The 26795-nt window shown below is 47.7% G+C and overlaps 1 protein-coding gene across 3 annotated transcripts in view; it reads right to left on the reverse strand.

Annotated features, from left to right (window-relative positions):
- The window catches only part of KSR2 (kinase suppressor of ras 2), a 442708-nt gene that overhangs the window by 331658 nt on the left and 84255 nt on the right, over positions 1-26795 (reverse strand). For all 3 annotated transcript variants that reach the window (XM_045459434.1, XM_045459431.1, XM_045459432.1), the window contains exons 2-3: positions 19376-19516; positions 15287-15437 (exon numbers count right to left, since the gene is read on the reverse strand). In XM_045459434.1, coding sequence (XP_045315390.1) covers positions 15287-15437; positions 19376-19516 — 292 coding nt within the window. The remainder of the gene's footprint in view (positions 1-15286; positions 15438-19375; positions 19517-26795) is intronic.

Here is a 26795-nt window from a genome sequence, read left to right on the forward strand (position 1 = left end):
CTGAAGAGTGAGTGGAGTTTTCCCTAAAATCAGCGCAGGATAATCCCTGACACATACTATGCACTTAATCATTTCCTGTTATTATTTTTGTTGTGGCCAAGAGAGGGCACCTGCTGTCTGGGAATTTATAATCTGACATGGGAGACTTATATATTTATATATCAAAACAACTACAGGATAACTTGATAACAAGAGAAGAGCAGGGGCAATCAAGGCGGGCTTCCTGGCAGTGGTGGCATTTAAGTGGCACCTTGAGGCGTCATCAGGAGTTGTCTAAGCCATGGGAAGGTCTGCTTCAGGAACATGCAGCCAGGAAGTTTTTCTTTTGAACAGACACAAAGAGGAGAGGTTTGATGAATAGATAAAATCAGTGAACTCTACAGGGTCTGGGCAAACAGCCCCAACAGGCACCAGCAGCCGGGGGAGGCACATATGACAAGGGGGACAGAACAAGGTAAACAAACTGGGTTCAAGGAGGAGTTTTTTCCTTCAAATTTTTTTTCTAGGAAGCTACACAACTGGTTGCTTCGTGCCCAGAAAGATAGAAAATGCAGACAACCTAAAGAGAAATCATGACCACCCCTAATCCAAAACAAGGATGCTACAACATCCAAGATGCTAAAATATCCAAGCGTATCTCCTTCTGGAACTGTTTTCTATGTATCCATTTTGAAAATAATAAGTAACACGCGAGCTGGGTCCAAACGTTGCCTTGTCTTCCCCCTCCCCCCAAACAATAGCTTTGGGTTACTTCTCGTGCAAGATTGTTAAATCGGTAATCAGGGAAATAATTAAACAACGCCTTAAAAGGCCACCTGAGTGAAAAGCATGACCATAACAAACTGAGACCATCTCATTTCCAGCAATGCCATCCCAATATTGGGACACTGGGGGCGTGAGGTGGGGGTGGGTAGGGAATATGGTTCCTAAAAATCACACCCAATAACGCTTCTCTCCATCCTCCCTGCCCTCCCTGCTTCCTCCTGCATATTGACTCAGCTTTTCAAATATAATCGCATGCCCAAGGATCACATACCCACTCTCTCTCAGAACCATTGCTAAGAACAGCGCAGAAATACTCACCGAGGGAGACTGACCCTTGCTGGGAGAAAGGGGAGCCTCCCAGGGCTCTGAGGAGTCTCAAGGGACTTCGGACCCTTCCCAGCCACACCCACCACAGGGCAGTGTCCCAGCTGGGCAGCTCTGGGATTCAACCTGGAGGGGCAACGAGGTCCCGGCCAGCATCCCCAAATACCCCACAGCAGAAAGGACTCTGCACTGAGAAGCAGGAACGGGTTCCGCAGTTCCAACCCCTGCTCTGCAGCAAGTCAGTGTCCCTCTGCTGGCCTCAGTTTTCCCACCTGTGAAATGGGTGCTCATCCTGGTCTACCCACCACTGACACATCTGTGAGGATCAAATAAGATCATCGGCAGGCAGGGGCTTCCTAAAACTGAAGGGTTCTGTGGACAGGCAATGCCATTGTTATTCAGTATGTATACTGGGGGGGGGGGGGGGGGGCTCTAATAAGGCCTTTTTATCTCATTTCTGGTTTAAGCTGCTTTACCCTGCATAACCACTAGGGGGATGCACACTCAAACTGAGCAAATGGAAATATACGGACCAACCCCGCCCGCAGGCTTAAGGAGAAGCCATCTCTTAATGGCTTTCTTACGGGAGGAGACTTGGCTTAAGAGCAGCCAGACCTACCTGGGCTCCAACCCGGGCTCTGACACTCACTCAGTTGCTACGTGACCCGGGCCAAGGAGGCTACCTCTCTGGTCCTCAGTTTTCTTACCAGTAAACAGAAAGAATAATCATATGAACCTCATGAGGTTGCTGAAAGGATTAAATGAGGGGGCGCCGGGGTGGGTGGCTCAGTTGGCTGAGCGTCTGACTTCGGCCTGGGACATGATCCCGTGGTTCATGAGTTCGAGCCCCGCGTCGGGCTCTGTGCTGCCAGCTCGGAGCCTGGAGCCTGCTTCGGATTCGGTGTCTCCCTCTCTCTCTCTGCCCCTCCCCTGCTCACGCTCTGTGTCTCTCTGCCTCTCAAAATTAAATAAATATTTTTAAAAGTTGAAAGGATTAAATGAGCCCGTGCTGCATGTCAATTATCTGGCACATCACTTGTCTCTGTAAGGACCCAACCAATATCTGCTCTTAACTATTTTCATGGGTCTCCATCATTCATCTGATCACTCACTGACTACTTTTTGCTCGACAGTTCTGAGCCAGGCTCTGGAACAATTCTGGCACAGCAGCTCCCAAAGTGGCATCCCCAAACTAGCAGCACCCAGGGAACTCGTTACAAAACGCAGGTGTCTGGGTGCTTCTCCAGACCAGCTGAAACAGAAAGTCCGGGAGACCTACCGGGGAGTCTGATGCACATTCAGGTCTGAGCACCACAGCTCTGGTGAGGAGTAGAGAAACAAACAAATAAACAAAATCGTTTCAGATGTGATAGGAACCGTGAAGAAAACAAAACAGAGTAATGGGACTGTGAGTGACTGAGAAGGATGTGGGACTCTCTGGCAAGGTGGCATTTGAGCTGAGAACAAAATGACAAGGAACCAGCCACGGAAAGATGAGGGGAGAACACTTCAGGCAGAAAGGATGACCTGTGCAAAGGCCCTGCGGCAGGCTTTTCAAGGAAATGCAATTAGGTCAGGGTAGCTGGTGTGAGGAGCTAATGAAGACATCTGGAGATGGACCAACCAGGAGCCTGGGGGAAGGAGCTGGGGTCTGATTCTAAGAGTTAACAGTTTGGGTCTGATTCAGTTCATCTGGTTTAGTGGACGCGGGACCCACGATCCTCAAACATTTCGGCCCCTGCAGACTACACAGTACAAGTTCTGTGCCCAATGCTTCCGCTCTTTTACCTCCCAGGTGCAAGGAATACAGAGAAGGAGGACCATGGCTCAGATCAGAGATGACAGCCGGGAGCCAGGCCCTCTTTGTTCCCACTGGGGGGTTCCCACAAAAGCCAGAGCAGACCGCATGAAGTGGCAGGGGGCTAAAGAGAAGGGTCAAAGGTGGCCTGCAAGAAAGTGAGGTAGCAGCTATATCGGGAAGGGCAGGTTAAGCCCTGGACCAGGTTTCTCAGAGAGGGGTCTGCTTCCCTGGCTGTAAGACAAAGGCTGGCGGGCGGGGTGGGGGCTCTGACTTTCAAAATTATAATAAAGATAATCATAGCCAACTATGTAGTAAGCATGCAGTTTGCCAGACATCTGGCTATGTGTTTATTTATATTAACTCATTTCTTTTCTGGCAATAGTGTCATAATTATGGAAGATACTATCAGCGCCTCCATTTTACAGATAAGGAAGGTAAGGCAGACTCAAAGAAACAGGGCAAGTTGAGGCCAAGCCCAAGGGAAGCAGAACTAAGGGACGAAGGAGGAGAAAGGGAGATTGGCCAATGGACAAAACGTACCTAAGTTCCATCCGCCCTTGACTTAGGAGTTGAATGGAATCAAGTCAAGACAATTCCCTTTTTTTTTTTTTAATGTTTGTTTATTTTTGACAGAGAGAGAGAGACAGAGCATGAGAGGGGGAGGGGCAGAGAGAGAGGGAGACACAGAATCCGAAGCAAACTCCAGGCTCTGAGCTGTCCACACAGAGCCCGACGCGGGGCTTGAACTCACGAACCGTGAGATCACGACTTGAGCTGAAGTCGGTCACGTAACCGACTGAGCCACCCAGGCGCCCCAAGACAATCCCCTTCTTAAAACCTCTCCAACGGCTTCCCATTCTGTTCTGAAGAAACCCAAGCTTTTTGCCACGGCTCCGAGGCTCCTGAGCTGGTCCCTGCCTGTCTCTCCCCCGCACCTTCTCTCCAGCCGCCCCTGCTCCCTGCGCTAGTCTAGCGTGTTGTCAGCTTGGCTATGCTGGCACCCTCGTTTCCAGATTCCCCTTCTCTGTATGGTTCCGGGTTAAAATCGGCCAAAGTTGCACAGAATTTGGGAAGTGAAGTAAAGCTGCAGCTGTGATGCTCTGATGCGCGGGTCAGGGACAGCAGGAGACAGATGCAGGGGTGCTGGTCTGGTTTATCCTCTCTTCCTGCTCCACGGCCAGCTCTCTTCATCCTGACACTGGGCCCTGGGGACCAACAGCGACCTCAAATCCAACACCAGACACTGGCCTGCAAACTCACAGAGGCACCAGCTCCAAAGATCTAAGAAACTTCCAGAGGCGTCTACACCAGTCGTCTTCTTGGTTTCCCTCCAGATGTCCCCAGGCGGGCTTACCCGCATCAGGACAGGTTAGAGATCCTTCTCTGAATCTTCAGTCTCCCCTCAGGAACTTTTACTTCCTGAGGTCTTCCTACAGTTGTATGAGGTCTGGAGTCCCACCATAAATTCCTTTTTCCATTATACTCGCAGCGTTCCTGCTCTCCCACTGCCCCTGCTGATACAGTTACCAGCAGACGCAACACCGTACCTGTTCCAGAACTAGCTTCTAAGATACCTGGCAGCTTCCACTTGCCCCCTCTTGGAATGCTTACTCCCGCTATAAGCAGCCCAAGCCACGCGGAAAGGCAACATGTGGGTGCCCCAGCAGGCAGCCCAAACTCCACTCCCACCAGCTACCATCCATGGGCGTGAGCCGTCTTGAATGTTCCAGCCCAGCCAACAGAAAACGTGGAACCACAGAACTACCCAGCTGAGCCCAGGCAACCCAGAGAATCGTGAAGAGATAATGATGCACGTGTTGTTCTAAGCCACTAAGTTTGGGGGTCAACGGGTCACACAGCAACAAGTCACCGGAGCACAGCCTATGGTTCAGCCACGGGGGCCTCTTTTCTGCCTCTTAAAAATGCTTTGGGGGGCGCCTGGGTGGCTCCGTCGGTTGAGCGTCCGACTTCGGCTCAGGTCATGATCTCGCGGTCCGTGGGTTGGAGCCCCGCGTTGGGCTCTGTGCTGACAGTTCGGAGCCTGGAGCCTGTTTCGGATTCTGTGTCTCCCTCTCTCTGACCCTCCCCCATTCATGCTCTGTCTCTCCCTGTCTCAAAAATAAATAAACGTTAAAAAAAAATGCTTTGGAGGTTGGTATGACTCATTTGCTCTTCTCAAAATGCTCTTCTCCCCAGCTTTTCATACCTGGTAACTTCTGGTCATTCGAGACTTCGTTTCAATGGCACCTTCTCAGAGAGGCTCGCTGTGACGGTCAGTTCGCTGCGTCGACGTGGCTGTAGTCCCCACTTATTCAGTCCAACGTCAAGGTGGGTGAGGGTGTGCAGGTGTTTTGTAGATGTGATGAAAGTCAGCAGCCAGCTGACTTTATTAAGTAAGGGGGATTATCCTCAATAATCTGGATAGGCCTGATTCAGTCCTTCGCAAGGAGGGGAACACAGGGGGACAGCAATGTGGATGCCAGCCAGCCCTTCCTGAGAGTCTAACCTACCAGCCCCAACAATCCCCTAAGCCAAGCCTTTGCGATAATCTCTTCATTGTACTTATCTTACTGCTTCTGCCTCGCTGGTTTGTTCTGACACAGCCACTGTGACCACCCCATCGAAGCCAGGCCCCTGGTCACCATGATGTCACCCCACTTTAATTCTCCACGTGAAACTGGCCACCATTTGTCATTTTTCCTATTTTATCATTTCTCTCAATACATTCTAGAGCGGCCCTGTCCAGTAGAACCTTCTGCAGTGATGGGAATGCCTGACATCCGTGCTGCTCCATGGATCTCTAGAAAGGTGGCTGATGAGGGGCGCTTGGATGGCTCAGTCGGTGAAGCATCCAACTTGGGCTCAGGTCATGATCTCATGGTTCGTGAGTTCGAGCCCCGTGTCGGGCTCTGTGCTGACAGCTCAGAGCCTGGAGCCTGCTTCAGATTCTCTCTCTCTCTCTCTGTCTCTCTGCCCCTCCCCCACTCGTGCTCTGTGTCTCTCTTTCTCTCTCTCTCAAAAATAAATAGACATTAAAAAGAATTTTTAAGGTGGCTGGTGAGACGGATAAAGTGAATCTGTTCACTTTTGATTAAGTGAAAAATTGAGTGAAAATTTTTATTAAGTGAAAACTTTTTTCACTTCTTATTGACTGTACAAAATTAATTTCATTTCAATTTCATGAATGTAAGTTTCACTCATCACGTGAATCTACCTAGCCTAGAATATGAGGTCCATGAGAGCGGGAAGCCGGTGGGTTTTAGCCACCACTGTCGTCCCCGACAGCGACTCAGACAGGAAGTTAGACTGGGATGCATCCTGGGAGCGAATGAGCCATTTGCACGTAAGGTGGCATTCGGTGCCTCTCCCTTGCCCTGGAGAGACCCAGCGCGGTGCTACGTCTGTGTAAGCAGCCCCCGAGAACCTATGGATCAGGGCTGGGGAGCGAACAATGAGGGAAAGAGAGGAACTCAGGTCTGGTACACACCAGCCGCTTCGGGCTTCGGGAGGGGCCCTCTCCCTGGGCTGCCGGGCCAGCCCAAAGTTAGAAGCAAGTGCAACAATGGGGCAATCAAGACGGCTCTTAGTCTTTGTTCCAGTCTAAGGAAGGCTGTAGTGAAGGCAGGGTTCTAGTGGCCTCCGTTCAAAGCCCAAACTGGGAAGAAACAAGAGAGCATCTGAGGCTGTCCTATTTCAGGGCCATTTTGCATCCTGTTTTTCTCCTGGCTGCCAGTTCTCCCTCTGGACGTGCCCGAGGAGGAGCTGGCAGGGAGGGGAGCTGACAAAAGGGAGCTCCGAGAGGCTGCAGGGGTATGGGGGTACCCTGGCCTCTTCTCTCTCCCTGTGATGAGGGGCAGAAGCAGAAAAACATTCACCCTTAGCTCAGCAGGCTGAACTTCAGCCTGCACAGTTCCGATAAGGATCAGATACGTGCCGGTGGCTACATTCTTCAAGGGTCTCATGACTGCCTGCACATCTCACCCATAATTAACGTCAAGCTCAATGAGAAGCACGGGAAAAATCTTGTGAAAGCGGTTTTATGAGTAGAGATTCGAAGACATTTATGATCTACTATTCCCTGCACGCAGCATATAATCCCCTCGAGCACTAAGCGTATAATCACCAGCTTCGTACAGCAAAAGTGCAGCCCTTTCGGCCCACGGGTCCTGTCCGCGAGCTACTCAAATAAGCTTACAAAGTTGCACCATACAGCCTCTCAAGAATTCCTTCCTGACCTTTGCGCACCACAATCCTGCAACACCAGCACGCCCCCACCCCCAGCCTCCTCCTGCACTTCCCAAAAACTCAGTCTAGGCCACCCACCTACTCTGCAGCCAGACTGTTGGTCTGCAAACTGGACGGTGATCGTGCATCTTCTGCTCAAAACCCTGCAGTGCAAGCTCCGTGCAGTTCCACTGGGCTCTCTGAGCCTAGGATGCCACCTGCTGCCTCCTGCCCCAAGGCACTTCTGCGTGCTCCCACCGCCCCCCCCCCCCACCGAGTCATCAGGAGAATTCCTCCTCCTGCTTTTGGGTCTCAGCTCCACCCTGAAGCCTGAGAAAGTCCCCAAACCCTGGAAACTAGCACAGCGCCTGACAGACACTGAGTGCTTGATAAGGAAGTGTGGAAGAAAGGAAGGAGAAAAGCAAGGTCTTCCATCATCTGGAACCTGGGGTTTTTTCCTTGGGAAAGCAAACATGCAAATGACTGACCATTATTGGCCTGAAAGCAGCCCAGAGACCAAGAAGAATAAGGGCAAAAAGAAAACAAGAGAGAGAAAAAGCACAGCATCTGTATTCTGATATCTGAGCCTTGTCCCTTCCAGGCCCTTCTTTGATATGCAGCTGTGTGTGTGACCCAGCGAGGAAAGGAGGGAGCCTGTTGTCTTCAGGCCTGAGGTCTCCAGTCTGGGGCTGGAGGGGGTAGGGGGAGCAAAGGGCAGGAACACACTCTTCCAGAAACAAATCAATTTCACCCTAGGACCTTAGCTCTGTGGCGACCATGATGGAGAAAATGGGGCTGTGTGCCATGGAAAAATTGCTTGAGCTTGTCTGTTTAATGTTTTTGGCCAGGGGAAGGTGGGTCACCTCTAGAGAGCAATCAAGTCAAACAGAGGGGGTAAACAGGTTCTAAAGAAGCAGCAATGTTGAGGGAGACAGTGGCTCAGAGGGAAGGGAAATCAGAGAAACAAAGAATTAGAGAAAACCGAAGGCCAGGGGCCCTTTGGAGAAAAAAAAAGAGAAGGATGGAAAGAAGGTCGAGGGAAATGAGCTGGAGGCAGAAAAAGGCCAGAGGACCCTGGTGATGGTGGTGGGGGTGGGGATGGGGATGGGGACAGCGATAATGTTGGTGGAAATGCAGTACAGCTAGAAGTGATGGCAGTTACAGGGTGGGGGCAGGGGTGACGGTATGACAATGACAGTAACGGTAACAGTAAGACTTACCCTGTATCTAATCCAAGCCAGGCCCTGCGCTTTGCCCGTATCGCCTCATGCAATCCTACCAACGACCCATGGGTGAACATGCTCATCATGTTTATCCTCATACCGAGAAAACTAAGCTCCGAACCGCGAGATGCCATACTCAAAATCGTACAGCTAATAGGGGGCTGACCCAGAATGTGGCAGAACCCGGGTTCGTCTGATTCCAGACTCCATTCTGCTGGCAGACACTGAAGGACTGAGAAGGGGAAGCAGAAAGGAAAACGGAAGAGGAAGGAGGCTTGCCCTCATCATGCTATTTCATAGGACAACCTGCCCCCTTCCTGTTCCTGGAGGGCACGGCCACCCCCCCCCCAACACCGCTCCACGTTTTCTTTCCCCCGCAGCACTCATCCTAACACACTTTGTAATGTACTTGCTTATTACGATTATAATGTGTCATCTGTCTCCCCCCCCCCATAGCATGTAAACCCCTTGAGGACAGACACGAAGCGTGCACTGTCAGAGATCAGAACAGTGCCTGACATATCGCAGGCATTCAATACGTTTTGAATGGATTTATGAATGTTTTTTTTTTTTTTTGGTTTCAGGCCACATCTGATATGACAAGAAAAGATTAAGGCATTATGGCTTTGGGGTCCCCTGAACTTGTTGAAAGAACAATTGGGTATTCTTCAGTTTCAGGCTCAGGCTGATCTAACACGCTCACAGATGGGAGGTAGGGGTAGTTTTTTCCTAACTTCGAGTCTTCTTGGACACGGGGAAATAAAGAAACCCCCAACACCCAAGGAGGAAACTAAGATTAGAGTCCCAAGTCTAAAATAAAAGATGCTCGATCCTCTAAGAGAGAGACAGGCCAAGATTATACACTTTGCCAGGCATAAAGCTTCCCGCTCTCCATATGATTCCACGACTTTCTCATTCCTTCAGTCATTTAACAAACACGCATTGAATCACCACTACCCACCAGAATGTAAGATATCTGACTTCACCACTGTGAAGGACCCCAGTCCTCTGGCTGAGAGCTGGGGCCACCAAGGCCAATAAATACGGTATGATGCTTAAGTCTAAAAGTCTGGTGAGAAAGACACTAGCTTGTTCCCTAGCTTGGGACAACATTTTTGGTTAAAGTGAAGGGCAGGGAATGGTGGAACCATCCAGCTCCTGAGATCATTAGAAGTTTCTAAGGAATAATGATCGTCTCTGAGAGAATATTTAAAAGAACTGGTCGAGGATGGCTCACTGCTTCCCCCTGGTGGAGAGCGGTAGCAAGCACATCAAGCAGCTTCCTGGATCTTTCCTCCACCTGGGCAATCTGAGCCAGGAGCAAGGCTCAGATTTGATACACCCATTCAAAGGGTGACTAGCAGGGTGCCTGCCCTAGAGAAGATCACAGTCACATGAGGGAGTAAAGAGAGGAGACTGACAATCACTGTTAAGACACGGTCAGCTGGTGACAGAAGTATTCATTCATTCACCCATTCAACAAAGTGCAGAGGCTTTGAGGCAGGAGTCAGGTCTGAGGAGGGATTAACTGGGAGAACAAAGAGAAAGGGGATTCCAGGTAGTGGTGCCTGTGCCAACGTGTGAAATCCATGCATGACCTGGGGAACGCTAAGTAACCAGTAGACTTGTCCAATACATTTAAGGCTTGAGGGGGAAATGGGAATGGTGGGGCTCCAAACAGAAGCCAAGTCCTGAGCTACTTTGCAAACCATGCAAAAGACCATGCACTTTAAGCCACTGGTGATCTGCATGGGTTTCAGGTAGCAATTCAGAAATATTTACTAAGTCCCTACAGATACTGACGTCTGGCCGGGAGTAAAATGGTTCGCAAGAAGAGGTACGATCCCTGTCCTGTGGAGGGGGAGACAGGCATCCCCGGACACCCTGGTTGAGCCTCCAACTTCAGCTCAGGTCATGATCTCACAGTTCCTGAGTTCAAGCCCCACATCGGGCTCACTGCTGTCAGCCTGTCAACACAGAGCCCACTACTTGTGCTCTCTCAAAAATAAACATTTTTTTAATTAAAAAAAAAACCGGGGCACCTAGGTGGTTCAGTGGGTTAAGTGTCCAACTTCGGCTCGGGTCACGATCTCACGGTTCATGGGTTCAAGCCCCGCGTTGGGCTCTGGGCTGACAGCTCCGAGTCTGGAACCGGCTTCGGATTCTGTGTCTCCCTCTCTCTCTGCCCCGCCCCCACTTGTGCTCTGCCTCCCTCTCAAAAATAAAATTACAAAAATTAGAAAATTTAAAAAACTCACTCCCCTGCAAAAGGCTGAAATTTAAATTAAAATGTGACAAGTGTCCCTGCTGTGTACAGGAAGAGGAGAAATAAAGTAGGACATTAAGGGAACTTGGAGTTGAGTGTGTAGACAAGACAGAGTGAGGGGTCCCCAGAGAAGACAAAGCCAGGTTAGGACCCCAGCCATTTTGCGATCGACGCCTGACAGGCACCTCTTTGCACAAGCACTTTTCTTGCAGAACCCCCTGCGATACATAAAGATTGCAGAAAAACATACCTCAGTAGTTAATGACTTTAAGGGAACGAAAGAATGTACAAAACAAACAGCCACCACCAAGCTGCGACAGAGTCCAGCCGCTGCAGAGACAATAAATCAGTGGTAGAACTCCCAGTGCTGTTTCGAAAGTAAACACTGACCTAATGCCCACCCTTGTGTTGTTTTTGCAGGATTCCAGTCCCTGTGAGCACGCAGACATGGGACTCACTGGAGCCAGAGTACGGAGGATGCCGACCCTGGCCGGCCCCGTGACTTCCATCAACCAGGAGCTGGACTCTGTCTTTCGCCCCAATTCTAGACCGAAATGTCCTTTGCCAAGCCCCTCCGTGAATACGCACGCGCCCGCGGCTCCAAACTCCCCCAGTTTCGTTGTTGGGAGAGGCGATGCTTCGAGGGCTCCCCTTACTTGTAACAAGTAATAAAGAGTTCTTTGGGTTGTATTCAATGTGACGCACCCCATGCGGTACTGAGTGGAGCTGCCCCTCATGCCGACCTGTGCGCTAAGTGCCAAGGATTTGGGCAAACGCGCAGCACCTGGCCACTGCCGTCAAGGCCCCCAGTGGCCGTAAGGCCGGCATCAGAGGCAGGACCCGTAGACGGAATCTGAGCTGCCTGGGAAAGAGTTGGTAGAGGCATGGAGGGTGAAGGGGAACTGAACCGGCCACCCCAAAGCATGTCTCTTCGGCATAAGGGTTATTTTAGGCTGATCATCTTTTTTAATCGTTAATGTTTTCTATTTATTTTTGAGACAGAGACAGAACATGAGGGGAGGGGGGGGAGAGAGAGGGAGACACAGAATCGGAAGCAGGCTCTGGGCTCCGAGCTGTCAGCACAGAGCCTGATGCAGGGGTCGAATTCACGAACTGTGAGATCATCACCTGAGCCAAAGTCGGACACTTACTGAGCCACCCAGGTGCCCCTAGGCTGGTTATTTTTACGAAACAGCAGACACAGGTGAAGCTCTGAAAACGGATTAGAAGTCACGCTTTTATAAAAGATGTTGACATTTACAAGGGAAACCTCCACACGTCAGCATCAGAAACGTGACTCTAAATCTCTACAAACTCCTATCAGTGGAGACGGCAGAGACTTCTTTCACACAACCACCTTACCCTTGTTAATTGTGCTTTTCCTGGTCACGTCCCATAACTGCCTCCCACACCCCCATCTAACACCCTCTTTTGTCTTTAGCTAGAGATGGGCCACTCTGACGAGCTACTCAGTTTTCCTGGGCTCTTCCATGTATATAGAACTTCTGTTTGTTTTTCTCCTGTTAATCTGTCTTATATTATAGAGGCCCTCCCAGCCCAGTACCAAGAAGGGTAGGGGGAAAATTTTTTCTTCCCTACAAGGATCAAAGAGATCAGTGTTTCCCAAACCATGGCTCACAACCTGTAAGTGAGGTGTGACATAAAAGTGGCAGTCATTACCAGTATTTGGTAAGTGGCACAGAATAAAAAAGCAAAGAATATTAAATAGTGTGCATGGTAAGAATGAGTTTGATGGTAATTCCTTATTCCATGAGACTCATTTCAGTTACGTACCTGTGTGGGTACATTGTGTATATGTGTGTACAATGTAAATCTGATTCATTTCTGTGTATCTTTATTATTATTATTATTTTTATTTTTATTTTTTTTAATGTTCATTTATTTTTGCCAGAGAGAGAGAGAGACAGAGCATGAGCGGGGGAGGGGCAGAGAGAGAGAGGGAGACACAGAATTCGAAGCAGCTCCCGGCTCTGAGCTGTCAGCACAGAGCCTGAGGCGGGGCTCGAACTCACAGACTGCAAGATCATGACCTGAGCCGAAGTCGGACGCTCAACCGACTGACCACCCAGGTGCCCCTATTATTATTATTTTAAAGAGAGAGAATCTTAAGTAGGTTCCACGCTCAGTGCATAGCCCGACGCAGGGCTCGATCCTGCAACGCTGGGATCATGACCTGGGCCAAAATCACGAGTCGGATGCTCAACCAACTGAGCCATCCAGGCGCCCCTCATTTCTGAGCATCTAGATCAAAACTGAAAAACAGCAGATTAGAGGCCCTCTCAAGGTTTCACCCAGCCCAGGATGTCACAAAGCCTGAGTGTTCAACCCACGGAGGGCAGCTCCACTTACAAGGGCTTCTCCAAACTCAGTAGCCAACTCTGTGAGAAGATGCAAACTGAACTCTGAAAAGCAATTAAGAACCTAACCTCAGTCCTCACTCTCCTGCATTGTAGGGGGCAAGGAGGAAGGACAGGGGAGGGGCATAAATTGAGACGAACTTTCTCTAAAGCTACGTGGCAATGTTCACCAGACTATCTGGAGGCATTTTTGTTTGTCATGACCGGGACTGGGGGAAGAGAGGGTGTTCCTGGTATCTAGCAGGTAGAGGCGAGGGATGCCACCATATCCGTCAATGACAGGACAGCCCCCAACTCAGGGTCCCTTTGATTGTAGCTTGGATAAGGATCTGCTAGGAAGAAAGAATACAAAAGGGCATGCACGGGGATCTGGGCCAATAACCTGTGTCATATATGTTCTCTTTCCTTCACTGCTGTATTCCAGCCCTGCTGGAACAGAATACAGTAGTCAGTAAATACTTGTTGAATGCTCCACGTTGAGTCCAGCAAAGGCATCTGTGAATAAGCACCTGCCTGACTGCCCCAGACTAAAGTTCTACAGTGACACCTTGTGGCCGAAACGGAAACAAGCAGGCAGACGGACCAATAACCTTTGGCTGGTGTTTGCCCAGCTGACCCCTTAGGACTGCAAAGGCCCCAGAATTTGTGGGGAAATCATGAGGTTAGGGAGAAGCAGGAGGCCTCAAGAAGATGATATCTGATGTCCCGCTAATAAAGGCAAACAGGGGTCTGAGCAATTAATGGGAAAGATCAAAGAAAGAGAATGTTAAGGAAGAAAAAAAACACGCCCAAAATTGAGTCATTCTCCCAAGATAGCAAACCCGGACTTAATTAGTTTTAACCTCTCCTGAAACAATCTTCCTTTTTGTTTTGTTAAGAACTCCCTTGTCCCTCCCTCCTGCCTATAAAAACCTTCCATTTTGTACAACTTCTCTACTTGCTGGAAAGGATGCTGCCTGATTCGCAACTGATCTCCAGTTGAATTTTATTTCTTAACAGTTTGGACCCCAAACTGATGAAACAAGTCACAGAAGTTATTTCATGAGGTGAAAAAAAAAAAAACCAGGTTTCAAAATGTGCATGGATAATCCTAATTCTATTGTTTAAAAATAGTTATGTGGGGCGCCTGGGTGGCTCAGTTGGTTAAGCGTCCAACTTCGGCTCAGGTCATGATCTCACGGCTCGTGAGTTGGAGCCCTGCATCCGGCTCTGTGCTGACAGCTCAGAGCCTGGATCCCGCTTCGTTTTCTGTGTCCCTCTCTCGCTGTTCCCCTCCCTCACTCATGCTCTGTCTCTCTTTCTCTCAAAAATAAATAAAGCATTAAAAAAATTTTTTTAGGGGCGCCTGGGTGGCTCAGTCGGTTAAGCGTCCGACTTCAGCTCAGGTCAGGATCTCACGGTCCGTGAGTTCGAGCCCCGTATCAGGCTCTGGGCTGATGGCTCGGAGCCTGGAGCCTGCTTCCGATTCTGTGTCTCCCTCTCTCTCTGCCCCTCCCCCATTCGTGCTCTGTCTCTCTCAGTCTCAAAAATAAATAAACATTAAAAAAAATTTAAAAAAAATTTTTTTTAAATAGTTATGTGGGGCACCTGGGTGGCTCAGTCGGTTGAGAGTCCGACTTCAGCTCAGATCATGATCTCGCGGATCGTGAGTTCGAGCCCCACACCAGGCTCTGTGCTGACAGCTCAGAGCCTGGAGCCTGCTTCTGATTCTGTGTCTCCCCCTCTCTCTCTGCCCCTCCCATGCTCATGCTCTGTCTCTTAATAATAAATAAACATTAAAAAAATTTTTTTAAATAGTTATGCACATACCCACTTGTCTGTAACGATTACACGAAAACACTTACCAAAATGACAACAGTAAGTTCCCTAGGGGGTAGAGTTTGGGCAGTCATTTTCTTTTTATCTATTTTCTGTTTTGTTTTACAATGAATGTATATGGTTTAGGTAAAAAATAAGAAGAAGAAGAAGAAGAAGATAAAATAAGAAGTTAGATGGATACAGACCCAAATACAAAGGCATTTAAGAATGTCTCTGGTAAAAAGACCCTGTATGCCTATGCACACCCTGTATTTCCACATCTGGGCCCTTATTATCCAGATCCAAATGCTCTCTGACCTCAGCTCTTCCTTGAGCAAGAGCTTCCAAGAGTTGACCCCACCACTGCTCCTCTCTCCTCTGCTCATGAGTGGAATTTACCATCCAAAGCTGACTCCGTCTCATCCTGGCCTGCAGAGTGGGCACAGAAATCTGGAGGAACCGAGGCAGATGTGCTGGGGAGGGGTCTCCATCCCCAAGGCCCGCTCACCTGACATGTGGACGTTGCGGAGGCAGGAGAGGGAGGCATTGAGGCGGGCACACTCCTCCCGGTTGGCTCCATATTTCTCCACGGTCTCACACACCTGCTCATCTGTCATCTCCAAGAGGTCCTCCAGACTCAGCTGGCCAGGGGTGATTTCCTGCAGGAGGGAAGTAAGGAGCTCGGTGAACGTGAAGGGACCTCAAGCACCCAGAGGGAAGGAAAGTGGGCTGAGCCTCTGTGCTGCCCTCTAGTGGTACCCAGCGGAACACCCGGCCCTGTGCGGAAGGTTGGGTCTCTGACTCCTGGGTCCAACAGGCCTCCGTTTGAGGTTTGAATCTCAGCTTTGCCACTCATTGCCTCAGGCAAGTCACTTACCCTCTCTGAACCTCACTTTACTCACCTTTACAAAGGGTGTCTTAAGTGCTTGTACTTTGTAAGGTAGCGCCTATCTTTAGCACATAGCTAGCGCTCCATAGATGGTGATAGTTAATTATCTGTCCCCCTCAGTAGCTTCTGAAGTCTTTATGGGCAGGGCTCCACTTTCCTTGTCTTTGGATGGCCCTCTGTGTCTCCTGTTCAGCTTGGCTTGTCCCCAGCGCAAGGCAAACTTGGAGCAGAGCAAACTGGATAGCCCAAGTCTCTCGGTGGCTGTCCTCCCCAGCCACCCATTCGAGATTCCAGACTGGGGCTTTAGGAACCCTAAGGGGCAGTAATCTGGAACACTGTGGGTATGTGCTGGAAATGAAACTGGACTGGTGACTGAGCCCCCCAGGGCATGGGTCCGTATTCTAAGACAAAATGGTAAGGCTGGGGTATAGCACAGGGTGGGGACAGGGACACCTCTGGAGAGATCAGCTGGGAACAGAACCAGTAGGATTGCCAGCTATAAATGTCTTGGGCAGGTGTCCCTTCCCACACCCCCTTTCCCAAAATGATGTGTCCCTGGACACCATAATATAGATAGATGTACCTTTAAATTTGTCAAACTTCGATACTTATGCATCTTCATGCATTTATGCATATTTATGCATTGACATCTATACATGTGTATCAAATGGAGAGCCTTCGTTTTATAGCAGTTAATGGTATGCAATGTTTTTACATATATTATTATTTAAATAAGAATTTTAAATACCTAAAGACGGAGACTCTAGGACAACATTGTGGATTACTTCTGTCCTCTTGTGGCCATACCTGTGTATTACAACAAAATCGGACACCTACCCCGCCCCCCCGCCGCCCCACACACACATCCCCAATGCACACACATAAACTGGCAGCCAGAAGGGGGAAAACCGCATTTGTAAAAAAAAATCCACCCCCCCACACCCCCCACCCCCCACAAAACAGAGGCAGGGCAAAAGCCACGAAGCCCAGTCAGTGCCCTTCCAGCGCACGAGGTCAGGGAGCAGGAGAGAACAGTAATTGGGGTTTCTCATATAGGGACGCAGTGCACATAAACCCCACTTTAAGAAAAGTGATAGTCCAGGATCTGAAGGTACAAAATGAATCACATTTAGAAGAACTCATTCACAACATTAAAGAATTCTCCTCTTCGCTGCAGGACTCACTTGTGCACTGTAATCCCATAATTTACCCCCCAAATATCCGATTTTCACTGAAAAGTTGGGGTCGCAGAAAAAAAATCACAGAAGTAATAATGACATCAAAAATGGACAAAGCCTTAACAACCCAGACTAAAAGCGAAGATGCACATCTGTTTGATAAAAGAATAATAAGAAATGAAAATGAAGTGGATGGAGCACTGTTTAAAGTGCTTTTCCTGGATTTTCTTTTGTCACAAAGACCACATAAAGTAAGTACTTTTATCATCACCATTAGCCTGTAATTAGGATGCTAAAATTCAGAGACGTTAGTCCACTTGCCCAGGGTCACACAGGAAGAAAGGAACTCAGGCAGTTGCTTGGGAGCCTTTTCCATACTGCTGGTTCCTCCTCAGAAAGGGGACCTGGGGGGGGGGAGGGGGGGACTCACACAGGAGCTGCAGTCAGAGGGCTGGAAGCCCAGCTCCCTGCCTATCCCCCAGTTAGTGGCCTTGGACCCAGGACAGGAAAGACTACTGTAGGAGCCAGAGCTGGGGCATCTGCAGGCCAGGTAAATGTACATGAGCAAAACTGCTAACCAGTAGGGACCTGTTCAGCTCATTGCCACCAGATGGGAATTTAGGTTGGTGTGTTCAGCGATTCGGATTTTTTCAGGAGAAGTCAGAGATCTGGGTTTTTTAATGCAAACTCTTTAGCTGTTAAATATTAGCTCAAAAAAAAATTTGAGAATGCTGTATCAGACAAACAAAAAATGTCTGTGTGTCGCATACAGCTTAGGGGCCACCAGTTTTCAACCCCTGGACAAGAACACTGTGTTTCTGTATTGATCCCACTTGATAAATACATGGTCCCAAAAGCCTCCCAAAAGTGAATTGGCTCGTGCAAGTAAGATGTACTATCTGGGGGTGCCTGGGGGGGAGTCAGTCGGTTAAGCGCCTGACTCTTGGTTTCGCTGGCGTCATGATCTCACGGCTTTATGGGTTCAAGCCCCGCCTCCGGCTCTGAGGACAGCATAGAGCCTGCTTGAGATTCTCCCTCTCTCCCTCTCTCACCCACCGCCCCCACTCGTGCTTTGTCTCTCTCAAAATAAATAAATAAACTTAAAATAAAATAAGATGTTCTGCCTGTAGTTATATGTGACCTTTCATTTTAAGAATATTCACATGAAACCTCCATCCTGGGAATGAAATAACGTACAATCAAACACCATCTAGTGTGCATGCGTGAAATGGGGGGCAGGGATGGGGCAATGTGTGGGTCCTCTGTCTAGCTCAGGATCCGGTGGGTTCAGGGGAGCTGTCACAGAGGTCAAGGTCTGGAAAAAACAAAGGCCGTTTCAAGCAAGAAGTGTGCACTGAGAGAAATGGCATTTGGTCCTGCGGGGGCGGGAGGGGGGCTCTCCTTTTTATTCATGTTTATTCATTTTTGAGAGGGGGAGGGGCAGAGAGAGGGGGACAGAGGATCTGAAGCCAGCTCTGAGCTGACAGCAGTCAGCTTCCCAAACTTCCCAAGTTAGAAGCTTAACTGACTGAGCCACGCAGGGGCCCCCAGCACCCTCGCTCCTACCCAGCTCAGAGAGTCCCAGGCCAGAGGAAGAGGGAGAGAAATCACAGTGCCTCCCACATGCTCCAGAGTCCTCCCCAAGCTTCCAGACCCATCCACCCACTAGCAAGGGAAGCCGCTTCATCTCTGAGCCTCAGATTCCAGATCCGCACGATGGGGATAACGATCCCCACCTCAAAAGGTCATTGTGAGGGTCTGAACAGCCTCAACAGTTGAGGTCCTGGGTGTAAAACCCTTAGGACAATGCCTGGCCCCATGTGTTCAACGAATGTAAGTGGGTTTCACTGGGACGGGCTGGACTGGCTACTGGAAACAGCCGTGACCTGGGATCCAAGAGGGTAGGACAAAATCTCACCATCCTTGAGATTTTCGGGACGTGGTCCACTCCTATTACTACCAAAGTTTTCAACGATAATAACAAGCTGATACTTGCTGAATGCTACTAGGTGCCAGAGAGTGAGTGTAACATTTTAGATGGATCATCTCATTTTGTCATACGAGCTACTTCAGAAGAGGAGACCATCATTACCCCACTTAATAGATGAGAAAAGTAAGGCCCTCAGTCTGGGGTGCCCAATATGGTGGCCACTGGCCACACTAATGACACACGCACTGATCACAATTCAAGTGTTCAAGAGCAAACACGTGGCCATGGCTACCGTATCGGACAGCACAGGTACAAAACATTTCCACCACAGCAGAAGGTTCTTCTGGGCAGCACTGGTCTACGAGGTAACGTGATTTGGCCACGGTGACTGAGCTAATGAGTAGCAGGGCTGGAAGAGGACCCAGTTGAACGGAGAACCACACTCTTAACCATCCGGACAGCATCGAAGATCCTCTGTGCCTTCACCCAATGCATATTTACAGAGGGCCTACCGTATGCCAGGCACAGGCAAAAACCATCTCTCCGAGGTAGTAGCATCAGCCGGTAAGGGGCAGGGGACAGGGGACGGTCTCTAGTCACCTCTAGGACTTCCTTGCGCACATCGACGATCCGGAACCAGTGCCGGAGCTGGGGGAAGCCGTCCAGCTCGGCGTTGCGTTCCTGCAGGGCCACCTTCTTCTTGCAGGACAGCTGTCGGCTGAAGTATTTCACCAGCTTGCTCTGGGGAGACACAGAGGAGACCAGAGGACACATCTCAGAGACACCAGCATAGGAGAACAAGCAAGAATCTCCCCATTGCCTTCACCCTGCCCGAAAACCATCCAACTCCCATTCTATTTTTTTTAGTTTATTTACTTTGACAGACAGAGGAAGAGAGCAAGCAGGGGGAAGGGCAGAAAAAGAGAGACAGAGACAGAGAGAATCCCAAGCAGGCTCCACACTGTCAGCACATAGTCCTACGTGGGGCTCGAACTCACCAACCGCGAGATCATGACCATGAGTCGAAATCAAGAGTCAGTTACTTGACCCACTGAGCCACCCACGCGCTGCTCCCCTGCAACTCCTATTTTAAAGACTGGTGTCACAGCAGTGAGGAGGGACACGCACTGGTAGCACTTTATTGAGGGGAGCCTTTGGGCTGCAATCTTCCACATTTCCACTGCACAAATCCTTGGACCCAACAATTCCACTTCTAAGAACTCACCTAGAGACGCCATCCTGTGCAAAGTGACTGTAAAAAGAATATTTCTTACAGTTCTACTTGCAATGGGAAAAGATGGAAAACACCCTGGGTCCATCAGCAGGAGATTCATAAATGCAGGTATATGCACACAAGGAAACTCTGCAGCGATAAAATAAAGTGAGGAAGCGTGCTACCTACTCATACAGAGCAGTCTCTGAGATACATTGATAAATAAAAATAAATAGTTTCCCATGCGTGTGGGAAATGTTTACATTTACATATCTTTAAATCTTTTTTTAAACTTTTTTAATGTTTATTTATTTTTGAGAGAGAGAGAGCATGAGTGGGGAAGTGGCAGACAGAGAGGGAGACACAGAATCCGAAGCAGGCTCCAGGCTCTGAGCTGTCAGCACGGCGCCCGACACAGGGCTCGAACCCACGAACCGTAAGATCATGACCTGAGCCAAAGTCAGACGCTTCACCGACTGAGCCACCCAGGCGTCCCTACATATCTTTATACCTGCAGACACTCTCTGGGAGGATTCCTAATAGTCCAGGGAACGGAAGAGTGAGGAGTGGGAAAGAAGGGTGGGAGAAACATGTTTTTGCTTTTTTTTTTTTTTAGTTTTTAACTGAAGTATAATCAACATACAGTATTGGATTCGTTTCAATGTACACAATTCTATGCATTATGCACTATCATAAGTGGGGAAGGGCAGTGACATCTGTCACCATACAAAGTGATCACAATATTATTAACTATATTCCCAATGCTGCATTTTTCATGGGATTAAGAGGTACAAACTTCCAGGTAGAAAATAAATAAGCCACGGAGATGAAAAGTACAGCAGAGAAACGTTTCACTTAAACCCTCTTGCACTATGTGAATCTTAATTCACATGCAAATATTCACAAATTCACAAATTCTTTTTAGAAATGGATGGACGTGAACCCATGCTTATAGAGAGATGCCTTGACACAAGAAAGGAAAACTAGTTACATAAAAACTAACAACATTAACAAAAGAAAGGCAATCCACGTGCTTGTGAGCAGAGACCGGTAGGGAAGACAGGCCCCCCGGCTGCCAACGAGCGACAGGAGACTCTGTGGATGGGGTGAGGAAAAGTGGTTAAATGTAAATATATTTTTGCTTGGTTTCACTCGTTACCCAAAGCCCACTGTCATCTTTATAACTTAAAATATATTTGCAGGCTCCTGGGTGGCACAGTTAAGCATCCGACTCTTGATTTCGGCTCAAGTCATGATCTCACGGTTGGTGAGGCCCAGCCCAGCAACTCTCAATCCCTCTCTCTCTGCCCCTCCCCTGCACGTGAGCACACGTGCTCTCTCTCTCTCTCTCTCTCTCTCTCTCTGTCAAGATAAACATTTAAAAATAAAATAAGTTTAATAAAGATCATTAAATGAAATAAAAATGAAATCCGTAGGTGTGTAAATGCCTTTGGCATTTCAAAGCACTGTCAGCCAACATTTATCAGGGAGGCAATCCTGGAATTCTAAGACCACAAAATTCGGAGCGGGGGATGATGGGAGTGGGCATCCGTTGCTTCTGTTCGGCTAGTCTGCGTTCCCCTCTTGCTGAAAAGAGTATTTCAACTTTTTGGGGGGAACCTTCCTTCTTGGGATCCCAGTCCATATGGTTCCCGTAGGGCTGGTTTCACCAACCTACTTCACCCGGGTTGCAGGGTGGGCACGTGACCCAGGCCTGGCCACGGCATTTGGATCAAGGATAACGAGTGAGCCAGACTGGGTCCCCCAAGGACCCTCCCCAGCTACCCTTCCCAAGTGCTCAGGAGACAGCCCTCACTTCCCTTTTCAGTTGGGGGTGGGGAAGGGATATCATCAGAGCAGAAGGTGCCCAGGGCCAGCCCTGCTGCCATATGGGAGAGCTTGCCTGAGACTGAAGCCCATTGGAAGAAACCAGAAAACTCATTTTTCTTCAAGAGTCTTTTATTTATCTTTGGGACAACGCAAGCTGGGAAGGGGCAGAGAGAAGGGGACAGAGAATCTGAAGCGGGCTCTGCGCTGACAGGCTGACCAGCAGCGAGCCCGATGTGGGGCTAGAACTCACAAACCACAAGATCATGACCTGACCCGAAGTCAGACGCTCAACCGAGGGAGTCACCCAGGTGCCCCCTGAAAACTCATTTTTTAAGTTAATATTAATTTGATTCATCTTACTAATAAAATGAAAGTTGCCTTCTTCTTGATAAGTCTACGTTCCATTGCAACAGTGGCACAAAATTACATCAAGCTAATGTATGTATCAATGTTCCAATTCTCATTTGAAATCTCAATCTAGAGTTTTGGGAGTTTTTTAAGTTTATTTATTTTGAAAGAGAGTGTGTGCACAACAAGGAAGGGACAGAGAGAGAGCGGGGGGGGGGGGGGGGGGGGTAGAATCCCAAGCAGGCTCCACACTGTCAGCACAGAGTCCAAGGTGGGGCTTAATCTCACGAACCATCAGATCATGACCTGAGCCAAAATCAAGAGTCGAACATTTAACTGACTGAGCCATTCAGATGCCTCTCAATCTAGAGCTTTAGAATCAAAAATGCCAAAAAGAATGTTTTTTCTCTAACTTACTTCTGAATGAATAGGGTCTGATCTATCAGTACATCAGAGCAAAGCTTTCGACTAAGATATCTACAGAACTCTCCCATCTGTCTTTTTATTTTCTGACTTATTTTAACCATTTTCTTTAAACAGGTACAAAAAAACAAAACCAAAAACACTTGAAAGAAATATATTTTGATGTATACACAATCATTCTTTGATTTCCAACACAAAAATTTTCCAGCCCCAGCTATGGAATCAGCCCTCTCTCCAAGGGGGAGCACTGACTGGTTCCTCTAAGTGGGAAATGGTATTTAGAAGCCAAGATTTGGGTGCTTGGTGTGCTTACTGATGTTGGGGTATCATCGTTTCCAACCCCCTCAGTGGACAACCTAGGCAATAGATGTGTGCATGTGAAATGCATCTATGTATATGTCGATGCACAAGTTTATGCCTATATTTATTTTTTCATCTATATGCATCGATAATCAATACCTCCAATCACAATCCAACACCATAGGGTTTATTCTATCCTTTTTTCTTCCCACATCTGTATCACTCTTCTCAGGCAGTGAGAAAAACAATCCTCAGTATTTTTATTTATTTGCTCAATCTGCTGAATTTAACTTCCCAGTGCATTGGACCATTGTCCTGCTTGGATGCTCCCATCATGGGCCTCTGTTCCTGCTGGACTGACTTCTTACTCAAGCATCCCTGCCTGTCTTGTGGAGATTTTCACATATGTCTGATTTGTACAAAGTTTTCTTACTTTTTGCCTATTTACCCTAATGAATAGAATTTCCTTTTTTCCTCATCCTTTCCTGAGTTCCGTCACCTCATTTTTGAGATTAAGTTATTTTTTCAGATCCTGACACATGTCAGTGGATTCTCAGATCCTAAACCCAGACATACTCCCATCTCTGCTTTGGTTTATAAAAATTAAATTGATCTAATGTCTGTGTGAAATGTCCAAAATGGTATTTTAAATTTTATTTCACTGAAATTAAAAAATGGAAGCCAGGGGCACCTGGGTGGCTCAGTTGGTTAAGCATCCGACTTTGGCTCAGGTCATGATCTCGCAGTTCATGAGTTCAAGCCCCGCGTCGGGCTCTGTGCTGACAGCTCAGAGCCTGGAGCCTGCTTTGGATTCTGTGTCTCCCTCTCTCTCTCTGCCCCTCCCTGCTTGTGCTCTCTCAAAAATAAACATTAAAAAATTTTTTTTTCTAATAAAAAAATGGAAGCCATATAAAATATTTTTCTGCTAAATATAACTGCTATTTTAATAGACCTACACTTTACTTTAAAATGAAATTTTAGGGGTGCCTGGGTGGCTCAGTTGGGGAGTGTCTAACTCTTGATTTCAGCTCAGGTCATGATCCCAGGATGATGCAATTGAGCCCTGCGTCAGGTTCCGTGGTTAGCATGGAGCCTGCTTGGGATTCTCTCTCTGTGTCTCTCGCTCTACCCCTCCCCCACTCACATACTCACACATGCTCTCTCTCAAAAAACAAAGTAAATAAATAAATACAATTGAAATTTTAGCACCTGAATTGAGATGTGCCAAAGGTGTAAAATCCATACCACATTTCAAAGACTTAGTAGGAAAAAAAATAATGTAAAATATCCCATTAATATTTTTATACTGATTACATGTTTAAATGATAGTATTTTGCATATACCGGATTAAATAAAACACATTACTAAAATGAACTTCATCTGTTTCTTTTTAATGTTTATGTTTGAGAGAGAGAGAGAAAGAGACAAAGCATGAATGGGCGAGGGACAAAGAGAGAGGGAGACACTGAATCCGAAGCAGGCTCCAGGCTCCGAGCTGTCAGCACAGAGCCCGACGCAGGGCTCGAACTCATGGACCAAGAGGTCATGACCTGAGCCGAAGTAGAGGCTTAACCTATGGAGCCATCCAGGCTCCCCTCATCTGTTTCTTTGTTAATGTGGCTACTAGGAAATTTAAAATTACACACTTGGCACACATCTGGCACTCTCGATGTACTTCTAAACGACAGTGTTGCTGTAGGGTTTTATACTAAAGAAATAAGTAAGTATATTCATGAAGCTTTGCTCTAAGTTGATAATAGCCATGAAAGACTGGAAACAAACCAACTCTTCAACAGTAGGGGATGATGTAAATAAATTACAATGTGTCCATATGATCGCATATCATTAAAAACAATATATAAAATATGTATAATATTTATAATGTATAAATAATGCATGAATTTTATAAAACTATACATGTACAGGTGCATAGAAAGACAGGTGACTAAGATTACTAAGATTAATAACAATTATGATTAAGATCAAGATTATTAATAATGAGATTACTAATAAATATTAAGATCACTAAAATTATTATAATTAGGATTAGTAAAGATTATTAACAATGAGATTAATAAATATTAAGATTATTTATTGAGGGGCACCTGGGTGGCTCAGTCAGTTAAGTGTCCAACTTCAGCTCAGGTCATGATCTTGACCAGTTCAGAGTTCAAGCCCCGCATCAGGCTCTGTGCTGACAGCTCAGAGCCTGGAGCCTGCTTTGGATTCTGTGTCTCCCGCTCTCTCTGCCCCTCCCCCACTCACATTCTGTCTGTCTCTCTCTCAAAAGTAAACAAATATTTAAAAAGTTTTTCTAAGATGATTGATAGAGATTTCTATTTGCTTCTCTATAGCAAAATTAGAAAATACAATGTATAGGGGAGCCTGGGTGGCTCAGTCGGTTAAGCAGCTGACTTCGGCTCCGGTCAAGATCTCACAGTTCGTGAGTTCGAGCCCCGCATCAGGCTCTGAGCTGTCAGCACAGCTGAGCTGGAGCCTGCTTTGGATTCTGTGTCTCCCTCTCTCTCTGCCCCTTGCCCACCCTTGCTCATGCTCTGTGTTTCTCTCTCTTTCAAAAATAAACATTAACAAAAACACAAAGGAACTGGTGTCCTATGAGACAATGCTAAAAAAGAAAACACAGTGTATATGTATTACCTGCTTATTAATGGGAAAATGTCTAAAATGAGCAATGGTTTCTTTAGCACCTATGCTATCTAGTTCCAGCAAGAGGGGGACAAACCACTGAGAATGCCACAAGAAGGCAATTTGATTTTCGTCTCAGTTTTAATAGTCACTCACTTTGATTCAGGGATTGCACTCCTAGGAATGCACCCTACAGAAATACTCACATACATGCACACATGGAATAACGGCTGGCTTGTTACTGAAGCAGAGTTAGTCATTTTAAAACTTGAAAACAGTGTTTTAAAAAGTACATTGGTGCGCCTGGGTGGCTCGGTTGGTTAAGCGTCCAACTCTTGATCTTGGCTCAGGTCATGATCCCACAATTGTGAGATGGAACCCCACGTCGGGCTCCACATCGACAGCACAGAGCCTGCTTGGGATTCTCTCTCCCTCTCTCTCTCTGCCCCTGCCTGGCTTGTGTGCATGCACATTCTCTCTCTCTCTCTCTCTCTCTCTCTCTCTCTCTCTCTGTCTGTCTCTCTCTCTCTCAAATTAAATAAATAAACATTAAAAAAAAAAAAGGTACAGGGGTGCCTGGGTGGCTCAGTCAGTTAAACGTCCAACTTCGACTCAGGTCATGATCTCACAGTTTGTGAGTTCGAGCCCCGCGTCGGGCTCTGTGCTGACAGCTCGGACCCTGGAGCCTGCTTGGGATTCTGTGTCTCCTTCTCTCTCTGCCCCTTCCCAGCTTGCGCTCTGTCTCTCTCTCTCTCTCAAAAATAAACATTAAAGGGGCGCCTGGGTGGCGCAGTCGGTTGAGCGTCTGACTTCAGCCAGGTCACGATCTCGCGGTCCGTGGGTTCGAGCCCCGCGTCAGGCTCTGGGCTGATGGCTCGTAGCCTGGAGCCTGTTTCCGATTCTGTGTCTCCCTCTCTCTCTGCCCCTCCCCCGTTCATGCTCTGTCTCTCTCTGTCCCAAAAATAAATAAACGTTGAAAAAAAATTTTTTTTAAAAAATAAAAAAATAAAAAAAAATAAACATTAAAAAAAACAGAGAGAGAGAAAAGAAAGAGCACAGCGGATCTCTCAGACCCTGAGATCACGCTATCTCTTACTGGCAGTAAATGCACCTTGCAGACTCGCTTCCTTTGCACTGATTTGAGGGCTCAGTAATAACTGAAAAACCAGAAGAGCACAATACAGAACCAGAGGAAGATGACGCTCCTGTGCCAGTCTTTCATTTTTCATTTCATGCTAGTGTGTTGGGAGTAAGAGGCGG

The sequence above is a fragment of the Leopardus geoffroyi genome, chromosome D3 (genome assembly GCF_018350155.1).
Source record: "Leopardus geoffroyi isolate Oge1 chromosome D3, O.geoffroyi_Oge1_pat1.0, whole genome shotgun sequence".
In the NCBI taxonomy this organism is placed as follows: Eukaryota; Metazoa; Chordata; class Mammalia; order Carnivora; family Felidae; genus Leopardus; species Leopardus geoffroyi.